Source organism: Cetorhinus maximus, unplaced genomic scaffold (assembly GCF_964194155.1).
Source record: "Cetorhinus maximus unplaced genomic scaffold, sCetMax3.hap1.1 HAP1_SCAFFOLD_530, whole genome shotgun sequence".
In the NCBI taxonomy this organism is placed as follows: Eukaryota; Metazoa; Chordata; class Chondrichthyes; order Lamniformes; family Cetorhinidae; genus Cetorhinus; species Cetorhinus maximus.
In genome coordinates, this window is record NW_027596472.1 from 180,412 (window position 1) to 190,326 (window position 9,915).

The 9,915-nt window shown below is 48.1% G+C and overlaps 1 protein-coding gene across 1 annotated transcript; it reads right to left on the minus strand.

Moving 5' to 3' along the window:
- Positions 1 to 266: 266 nt before the first annotated feature.
- On the minus strand, positions 267 to 1,463 carry LOC144673995 (interferon-inducible GTPase 5-like). Its single transcript, XM_078535566.1, has one exon. It carries the CDS (start codon positions 1,461 to 1,463, stop codon positions 267 to 269), a length of 1,197 nt encoding a protein of 398 aa, XP_078391692.1.
- Between the last annotated feature and the right edge of the window lie 8,452 nt (positions 1,464 to 9,915).

Genomic DNA, 9,915 nt, shown 5'->3' on the forward strand with positions numbered 1-9,915 from the left:
GTTGAGACAGGTGAAGGTCTTGGGATAAGATGGATTCGTTTTGTACTTGAAGAGAAGGCATTGTGCATTAACAATCTTGGACTGGCAGAGCATGGAATGCCTCTGCAACAAGGTTACATTTACAGACTATGGAGGAAAAGAGTAGGGAATTAAGTCATGTCACCCACCAGAGGACACCAATGTTGGCCTTTGATACTGCAGTTGAGGTTTCCTCTACCTTTTTCATTTGTACCAAACACCATTAGATTGCCAGGCTTCAAACAACGTTAGTCGCCCCTCAGTATATCCGCCATCTTCCTCTGAATCCGGCAGGCATCATCCGTAAACTGCTCCAACATGGCATCCAACAAGCGGATGGTGGAAGCCCCAGACAGCTTCCCTCCAGGCAGGGTCTTGAGGAGGGGTACCCACTTGACATTGCTGGGGGAGACCTGCACGTTCTTCTGCGTCCACCTCAGCAGCTCCTCCGAGACGGTCTCCTCCGTCAGCTCCTTCGCCATCTTGGTCTGGATCTCATCCGAGAGGACGAAGGTCGGCCGGCCGATCAGCTTGGCGCTTTTGTTCAGGGCCGCGTAGTCCAGCCCCAGCATGACGCGGTAAAAGCGGATCTCGTTGTACAGGAAGGGGATGTTGGCCTGGTAAGGCAGCTGCTCGACCGGAACAGGGTCGATGATGCAGCTGTAGATTGCCGACACCGGAATCAACTCCTTCAGAGAGTTCTTCAGCTCCACCTTGCTGGCCAGGTAGTGCAGGGAGACCAACAGGGCGTGTTTGCGGAGGGGAGGGGAGGAATTCTTCTGCAGAGCCTGGATGCACTCCAGGAAGTCGAACCGGTCAACCTCGTGGCAGGAGACACAGAAGAAGCGAGCAGCCGTGAATTCGATGCCCAGGTTTGCAAAGCGGTCAGCGCTCAGAACATGCAGGGCGTCCTCCTCGAACTCCTTGTTCTTGTAGGCAGGAGCGCTCAAGTCAATCTTGGTGCGGACCAAGTAGAGCTGCTTGCCTGCCCGCCTGAGCTCGCTGGCCAGGGCCGCGGCCTCCCGGGTGAACCTCGTCGACGTCAGGATGAAGAAGCCGACGTACTTGTCGGCCTCCACCGCCTTCAGGTAGTCTCCCGGTGAGAAGGTGGCCCCCTCGATGCTGGGCAGCTCCCAGAAGACAGAGCTGGGGTTTCCCGGCCGGCTGTAAGGTGCCGGCTTTGCCGGCTGTTGGGCGGAGCCGGTGGGGGCCGCGCCATCTTGGCCATCCTCGAAACCCATGACGGAATTAATGAAGGCCGACTTGCCCACTTTCGGGGTCCCGGTGACCGCCACGTGGACGGTCACGCCTTCCACTCTCTTCCTCTCGGCTTTCACCAAAGATGCCGTTTCGGGTATCCCGCCACAGTTCATGGCATCCGAAAGTCTCTCTAGAATCTCTGCAGCTTCCAAATCCATGCTCGGCAACTGAGAAAAATAAACCATAGTTCGTTAGAGTCTAATCTACGGCATAGAACAAAGAATGAACACACCGACGAGCTCCAAGAGTCCTCCTTCCGCTTCTAAGGCCTACAAACAACACACGTGGGAGGAGAGGGAGGGAGTGGAGGCAGTGGCACAGTGGAATGGTCACTGGACTAGTAATCCAGAGATCCAGAGCAATGCTCTGGGGACCCGGGTTCAAATCCTGTCGTGGCAGAATTAAAATTCAATTAAAAAAATCTGGAATTAAAAAAAAATCTAGTGATGGCCATGAAACCAACTGTTGTAAAAACCCATCTGGTTCACTAATGCCCCTTTGGGGGAAGGAAATCTGCTGCTGCCCTTACCTGGTCTGGCCTATATGCGACTCCAAACCCATAGCAATGTGGTTGATTCTAAAATGCCCCCTGAACAAGGGCAATAAATGTTGGCCTAGCCAGCAACATCCACACCTTGTGAATGAATTTTATAAAATTAACTCAAGCCCAAATGGCCAACTGAGGGAAGTTGCCTTTTTCTCAGGCCTTGAGGAAACAGACAAGAACACTCAGTGGGTCACTTTGTATAGATGGAGGCCTGGTTTTATTCCCTTGCGTGCTAGCCTACTAGATACAATGACAAGATTTGTCTCACAAGGTGGCCATTCAATCTGTCAACTCTTGAGCAATTCCCCTAGTGCCATTCCCTTGGTAGTCCTGCACAATTCCCCTATAGTCCTGCACATTCTGCAGTCCTGGGGCCAAGACCTCACTATATTTATACTGAAGCCATTGCTGGCTGATTCAAACAAAAGGAACTTCCTGGCACTCAGAACAGCTGCCACCTCTAACTCTGAAGAGATGCCAATGATCGCTGTGACTGCAGAGATCAAATCCAAGGGAATTGTACAAAGACCATTGACATTTCCAAGGCCAAGGACTGGCCAACAGATGACCAGTCTGATAGTTCAAAGGATCCCAAAACCTCTTGGAAATTATTAGTGATTGAAACATTAACCATCTCAAGAATCCACACAAAGGAATATCAATCCTTTGTCCAAACCAAAGTAGAGAAGGAGTCATATCACATGATTTCACCCCCCCACCCCCTCCCCCATCATCACCCTAGCTGGGAGAACCTGTTACCCTGCCTTGTGGGGCAAGGAAAGCAGACGGCCATCTTCCATAGAGCAAGTGGCAGCAGAACCAGGACTCTGTCCAAGTTTAAGTTGCCCTGGCCCCCATCTACACTGTCTACTGAAACTTAAAAGTACCAGTGCCTACAAGACTAATGCGTCTCCATGTGCCCATCTCTTCATGAAAGTTATCTGTATTGGAAAAGTGAATTATCCAGCATTAGTCTTCAGTCTGCCGACTCTGAAAGGAATACATCATTGGACTTTTGATTCTGGACTCCGGAGAAACAAGAGTTTTTAATGTTGTGGTCTTTGCCTTGTGCCTCTTCCTTTATCCCTCTTTTGTATGAATGCAAAAGTGGGTGGGGAGGTGGTGGGGGGTGGGGAGGGGAGAGATGTGGCAAACCCTCCTTCCTGCTTTGTAGGTGTGAAATAAACTACCCCTCTGATTCTACCCTCTCGAGTTTGCTGTGGAGTGGTTAATTAAAAAAATTGGATCACACCAAAACTGAGGCTTGGGGAGAAGAAATATGCCACCACTTTTGAAATCATTCATTACCTCCACTACCCTTGTGGGCACCACACTCGCAGTGTTAAAAAAAATATGTTCTTCACACTCTTTCTCCACCCCCCCCCCACCCCCCCCAAGAAGCCCCATCTCCTATCTAAAACCTCAAATCTGTGTTCCCTAGTCCTTGGTATCAACTTTTCATTGTACAGGTAAAAAGTGGAGAGGTTGGGATTGCTCCGTTGAGAACAGGGAAGCTTAAGAGGACATGGAGGTTCTCAAAAAATATCACACCATTCAATGGCAGCGGAGTTAGATTTTAAACAGGTGTTGCTGAAGAAACCATAGCAACACGAGAAAACTTTATTTAATGGTTGTGAAACAATGGCAGCAGCAGATTCTAGAATAAATTCCCACAAATAAGAATATTCAAGGCCAAAGGGACCACCACAAGAGAGTGGAACTAATCAGATAAGAGTCAGTACATGCAGGATGGGCTGAAAGGCCTCCCCCATGCTGTACAAATGCAGAAACTGTTTAGCTTCCAGATACATCAACGGTGATAGTCTGGCATTCAGCTGGACGCCAGTATAAGTAAACACTGGATTAATTACATCTAATGGAGGCAAGTCCCACATGCAAGATATCAGCCAAACCCATTTCTACTGATGTAGAGAGGTCAACCAGAAGGCACAGGGCCCTCTATGATCAGTTGTCAATGTTAGTGTGCAGGTAAATCATTCCTTCAAAAGATCTCAAGCAGGTTATTGGGATCAGGGGAGGTCAATTCTGACAGCATCAACTAAACAAACCACTCAAAATTCCACCTTTTGATTTGCACATCAATCCAAAAAATGCTTTTGGTATTATATCAGTATCTTAACAGTGCGGAAGGACGACATTAGGCCCATTGTGTCTGCACTGGCTCGGAGAGCAATCTGCCTAGTCCCACTCCCCTACCTTATCCCCGTAACCTCACACTTTTCAGGGAGCAATTCGATTCCCCTTTGAATAGCTCGATCGAACCTGCCTCCACCACTCTTTCAGGAAGTTCATTCTGGGCTCCAACCACCCTCTGGGTGAAAAGAATTCCTCACATCACATTTACTCCTTTTCCCCCCTCCCCAAATAATTATTTAGAATCGGTGTCCTCTAGTTCTTAATGCTCTCTTGATTGGGAACAGCTTCTCACTATTTACCCTGTCCATACCCCTCAGGATCTTGAACACCTCAAGTCTCTTCTCAGCATTACTTTCTCCAAGAAAGGCAGTCCCAACCTATCCTTGTAGCCTACAGTTCTTCATCCCAGGAATCAATCAATCATTCTTGTGAATCTAGAGAATATACCCATCAATATTTTCTTTGGAACATAGGGACAACTCATACAACCCCTCTTGCCCACACCAGTGCTGATGCTCTACTCAAGCCACCTCCTACCCAACTCAACTCCCATTTCCCTCATGTATTTAAAAAGGGGGTAGATGGATAAATACATTTATACTATTCATCTCAACCCCTCCCTGTGGGAACAAGTTCCACCTTCTCCCCACTCTCTGGGGAGAAGTAATTTCTCCTAAATTCCCCACTGGAATTTAGTGACAATCTCATATTGATGATCCCTAGATCTGGTCTCCCCCCATAAGTGGAAACCCATTATAATCACATTCATAAGTTTAAAAGGCCCCAGTCAGCATCTAAAAGCAAAGTACTAGGGTGATTTTTTTTTTTTAAAAAACAGGCCAGAACATCCAATTTAGAACAAAGTTGGATTTTTCAATTGAAAAATAGAGTAACATTACAACTCAGTCAGAACTCTAGACTAGTAACTCAAATTAATGAGCATCATTATGTCAGGAAAATCAATAGCATTTCAAATCAAATTAATTGTGCAAAGCTGCTCAATGGCCTGATTAATCTATCACTGCAGTATTTAGCACATTTAGATTTAATATATATCTCCACCAAGACAGCACTATTCAACTGAGATATTATATCATTCTAAAAATAGTGACTGGAAATTACAGACACCCAACAACATCTTTCCTCCCCCACAAACCCATTTCTCTGAATTTCAAATCTGTTTTTTTGGTTTAGGCCAGAGGCCAATGGCTCAAACTAACATTAGCCATAAAGGGAGGATCAGCTCTGCACTACCAGTCACAATTACAGGACCAAAAAAAAACACAGTAGCTCTTTTAAAGCCAACGCAAACAGCCTCCTTCCCCTTGGAGATGTTATTCCAGGAATCATTCACAATGAAACTTTAATGGTTTTGGGCAAGTGCAAGCTCAACAGAAACACAACCAGAGTCTCCCTAATTTGTTTAGTGGAAGGACAGACAAGGAGCTGCCCAGCAATTCAAATGGTCAAAAAAAAAACCACAAAGGAAGCATTGCTTCAAAGAGCTTTAGGTTCCTCACTCACTACAAGAGTAACAAGCATGCTAAAAATGGATAGTAATGCTATGACCAAGAGATGAGGCAGGGGGGAAACAAGAGGGTTTCTTTTCCCCCCCTCAATAGTCCACAAAACTGGTTACCACCCATTTTGATTCTCTACCTTGGCTCTCACTCCAACATCTGCCCTCAGCCTGCTCCACTATTCCAGTGAAGCTCAAGGAACAAGACCTCATCTCTCAAAGCAGATACTGCCTGCAGCCTTCAACAATTTCAGACTAATCTCTGCCCCCATTTTGTTTCCTTTGCCAGTTTCACTTTTACTCTTTTTTCCCCCCACCTTTCAGACAACAGCTGTTTTTAAAAATCCTGCCATTCACACTTTCTCTGGACACATTTTTAGTTTCTTTACTTATCCCAAAACTAATTCCCTTGACCCACCATAAAACTGCTCATCCCACAATCACTTCCATTTTGATTTTGTTTAAATCAAAAACAATCCTCTCCACTTGCTGAAAACCTATTCCATTTCCAACTGGACTCAGTTCTGATGAAAGGTCATCAACCAGACACATTAACTCAACTTTTTTTCCCCTCCTCTCCACCTCCACAGATAGGGCCCAACCTGCAGATTATTTCCAACATTCCCTGTCCCTCCTCAACTGAGAGCCCATTCCTGACCAAGCTGGGAACTACTTCCCATCACCCACTTACCTGGTTGAAGAACCTCAACTAATCATCCAAACTCACAACCCTGCCAAGTGCTCCCACAGCTTTTATACAATGCTAACTGATCACTTCTGATTACTTAACTGAAGCACCTATGTCAATTTGAAAAAGGTGCAGCCCAGTTTCCATTGGCTCATTGTCACCCCTCAGAATATTTAATATGTAACATCTCCACCATTTCGTTGAGCCAATTATTGGTTAATGGGAGCAAAGGGGCATCCAAAGTGACTAACTTGACTCAGAAACCAGCTGTGAAATCTTACATCCACTTAGACATGATAATGGTCAAGTGAAATGGCCACCACCTTGGGATATGACAGTAGTCAGAGTGCAAGGGCTAGCAATCTTGCCCCTGAATCAAGAGGTTGTAGATTCGTAGTCCCACTCCGAAGACTTGAGTACAACATCAAATCTCACACTCCCAAGGGCCAGTACTGAGGGAGTGCTGCCTTGTCGGAGGGTCAGTACTGAGGGAGTGCTGCACTGTCGGAGGGTCAGTAATGAGGGAGTCCTGCACTGTCGGAGGGTCAGTACTGAGGGAGCGCTGCCCTGTCAGAGGATCAGTACTGAGGGAGCGCTGCACTGTCGGAGGTTCAGTACTGAGGGAGTGCTGCACTGTCGGAGGGTCAGTAATGAGGGAGTGCTGCACTGTCGGAGGGTCAGTAATGAGGGAGTGCTGCCCTGTCGGAGGGTCAGTACGAGGGAGTGCTGCACTGTCGGAGGGTCAGTACTGAGGGAGTGCTGCACTGTCGGAGGGTCAGTACTGAGGGAGTGCTGCACTGTCAGAGGGTCAGTACTGAGGGAGTGCTGCACTGTCAGAGGGTCAGTGCTGAGGGAGCGCTGCACTGTCGGAGGGTCAGTACTGAGGGAGCGCTGCACTGTTGGAGGGTCAGTACTGAGGGAGCGCTGCACTGTCGGAGGGTCAGTACTGAGGGAGTGCTGCACTGTCGGAGGTTCAGTACTGAGGGAGCGCTGCACTGTCGGAGGGTCAGTACTGAGGGAGTGCTGTACTGTCGGAGGGTCAGTACTGAGGGAGTGCTGCACTGTCGGAGGGTCAGTACTGTGGGAGCGCTGCCCTGTCGGAGGGTCAGTACTGAGGGCACGCTGCCCTGTCAGAGGGTCAGTACTGAGGGAGCACTGCACTGTCAGAGGGTCAGTACTGAGGGAGTGCTGCCCTGTCAGAGGGTCAGTACTGAGGGAGCGCTGCACTGTCGGAGGGTCAGCACTGAGGGAGCGCTGCACTGTCGGAGAGTCAGTATAGTGGGAGTGCTGCACTGTTGGAGGTTCAGTACTGAGGGAAATGCTGTACTGTCGGAGGGTCAGTACTGAGGGAGTGCTGCACTGTCGGAGGGTCAGTACTGAGGGAGCGCTGCACTGTCGGAGGGTCAGTACTGAGGGAGAGCTGCCCTGTCGGAGGGTCAGTACTGAGGGAGCGTTGCCCTGTCGGAGGGTCAGTACTGAGGGAGCGCTGCCCTGTCGGAGGGTCAATACTGAGGGAGTGCTGCCCTGTCAGAGGGTCAGTACTGAGGGAGCGCTGCACTGTCGGAGGGTCAGTACTGAGGGAGTGCTGCACTATCTGAGGGTCGGTATTTGTTTTTTCATTCTTTCATTTATTGCCCATTCCTAATTGCCCCTTGAGAAGGTGGTGGTGAGCTGCCTTCTTGAACCGCTGCAGTCCCTGTGGTATAGGTACACCCACAGTGCTGATAGGGAGGGAGTTCCAGCGACAGTGAAGGAACGGCGATATATTTCCAAGTCAGGATAGTATGTGGCTTGGAAGTGAACTTCCAGGTGGCAATGTTCCAATGCATCTGCTGCCCTTGTCCTTCGAGGTGGTAGAGGTTGCAGGTTTGGGACGTACTCTTGAAGGAGCCTTGGTGAGTTGCTGCAGTGCATCTTGTAGATGGTACACACACTGCTGCTACTGTGCGTCGGTGGTGGAGGGAGTGAACGTTTGTGGTTGGGGTGCCAATCAAGCGGGGCTGCTTTGTCCTGGAAGGTGTCGAGCTTCTTGAGTGTTGTGGGAGCTACACTCATCCAGGCAAGTGGGGAGTATTCCATCACACCCCTGACTTGTGCCTTGTAGATGGTGGACAGGTTTTGGGGAGTCAGGAGGTGAGTTACTCATCGCCGGATTCCCCGTTTGTGACCTGCTCTTGTAGCCACAGTATTTATATGGCTAGTCCAGTTCAGTTTCTGGTCAATGGTAACCTCCAGGATGTTGATAGTGGGGGGATTCAGTGATGGTAATGCCATTGAACGTTAAGGGGAGAGATGGTTCGATTCTCTCTTGTTGGCAATTGTCATTGCCTGGCACTTAACGATTCACGAATGTTACTTAATGAGATGGTTCAAACTGTTCATCCCCCAAGATGCTCCTGAGCTTAGTGTGTCACTGTACAACTTAGCTGAGTGCGCTGCTGAGGTTCTATTGAATGTCTGACCGATTAAACTTTGCCAATAGGTGATTAGGCGAGAAGGGGCCAGCATGGAGCAGAAGGAGAATATTGAGCCCCTCAGGCCTGCTCCGCCATTTAATAAGATCATGGCTGATCTTCCACCTCACCCCACTTCCCTGCCCTACATATCCCTTACTATCCAAAAATGTATCAATCTCGGTCTCGAACGTACTCAACAAGTGAGCATCCAAAATTTTTGGGGTAGGGAATTCCAAAGGTTCACAATGATCTGAGTGAAGAAGTTTCTCCTCATCTCAGTCCAAAATTGTCAACCCTTAATCCTGAGACTGTGACCCCCTCCCTCCCCCCGCCACAGTTCTGCCTCTCCAGTTAGGAGGGAAATCCTGACTTGGAAATATATCGGCCGTTCCTTCACTGTCGCTGGTTCAAAATCCTGGAGCTCCCTCCCTAACAGCACTGTGGGTGTACCTACACCACACAGGGACTGCAGCGGTTCAAGAAGGCAGCTCACCACCATCTTCTCAAGGATAACTAGGGATGGGCAATAAATGCTGGGCCCAGCCAGCGAAGCCCACATCCTATGTACGAATTTTTAAAAAAAATTGATCACTTATTGTCTCAAATTCTAACTTGATGCCGGACAGATTGGCACCATCTCATTTCTGGGGCAGCTTTGCTCAAAGCAAACTCTTGTCAGACCAGAATGAATCATCTGGCACAGTGTGCATGACTAGAGGCCTATAAAGATTTGAGCTTTCCATCACATCACCTGTAGAGTGAGACAAGGACGGCGGTCACATCTCTACCCAGCGGGGAATCGGGATAATTGTGTCTATTTCTCAGTATATTCATTGCTTCGAGGCATTATGTCTTGTCAAAGAGTGGATTAAGGGGAAGGAAAGGCTTGCGTTGCCATCAAATTAGAGCACAGAAGATGGCCATTTGGCCCATTGTGACCATGCTGGCTCCCAGAAAGAACAGTCATGCAAGTTCTAGTACAATCTCATTGCTTTTATATTCTGTGCCTCCATTTATAGACTCAAGGAACCCGTATGCTTTTATTACCACCTTATCAACTCCGTTAAGTTGAGTTGCCTTGTGGTCATGTTATTGGACTAATAATCTAGAGAGGTGAGTTCCGTGGCTGGAAGGAATTTAAATTAGGTTCAGTAAATAAATCTGGAATTAAAAGTGGGTAACAGTGATCACGATACTATCATCCTTGTTGTAAAAACCCATCTGGTTCACTAATGTCCTTTTCGAGAAGGAAATCTGCCCTGCTTACCCG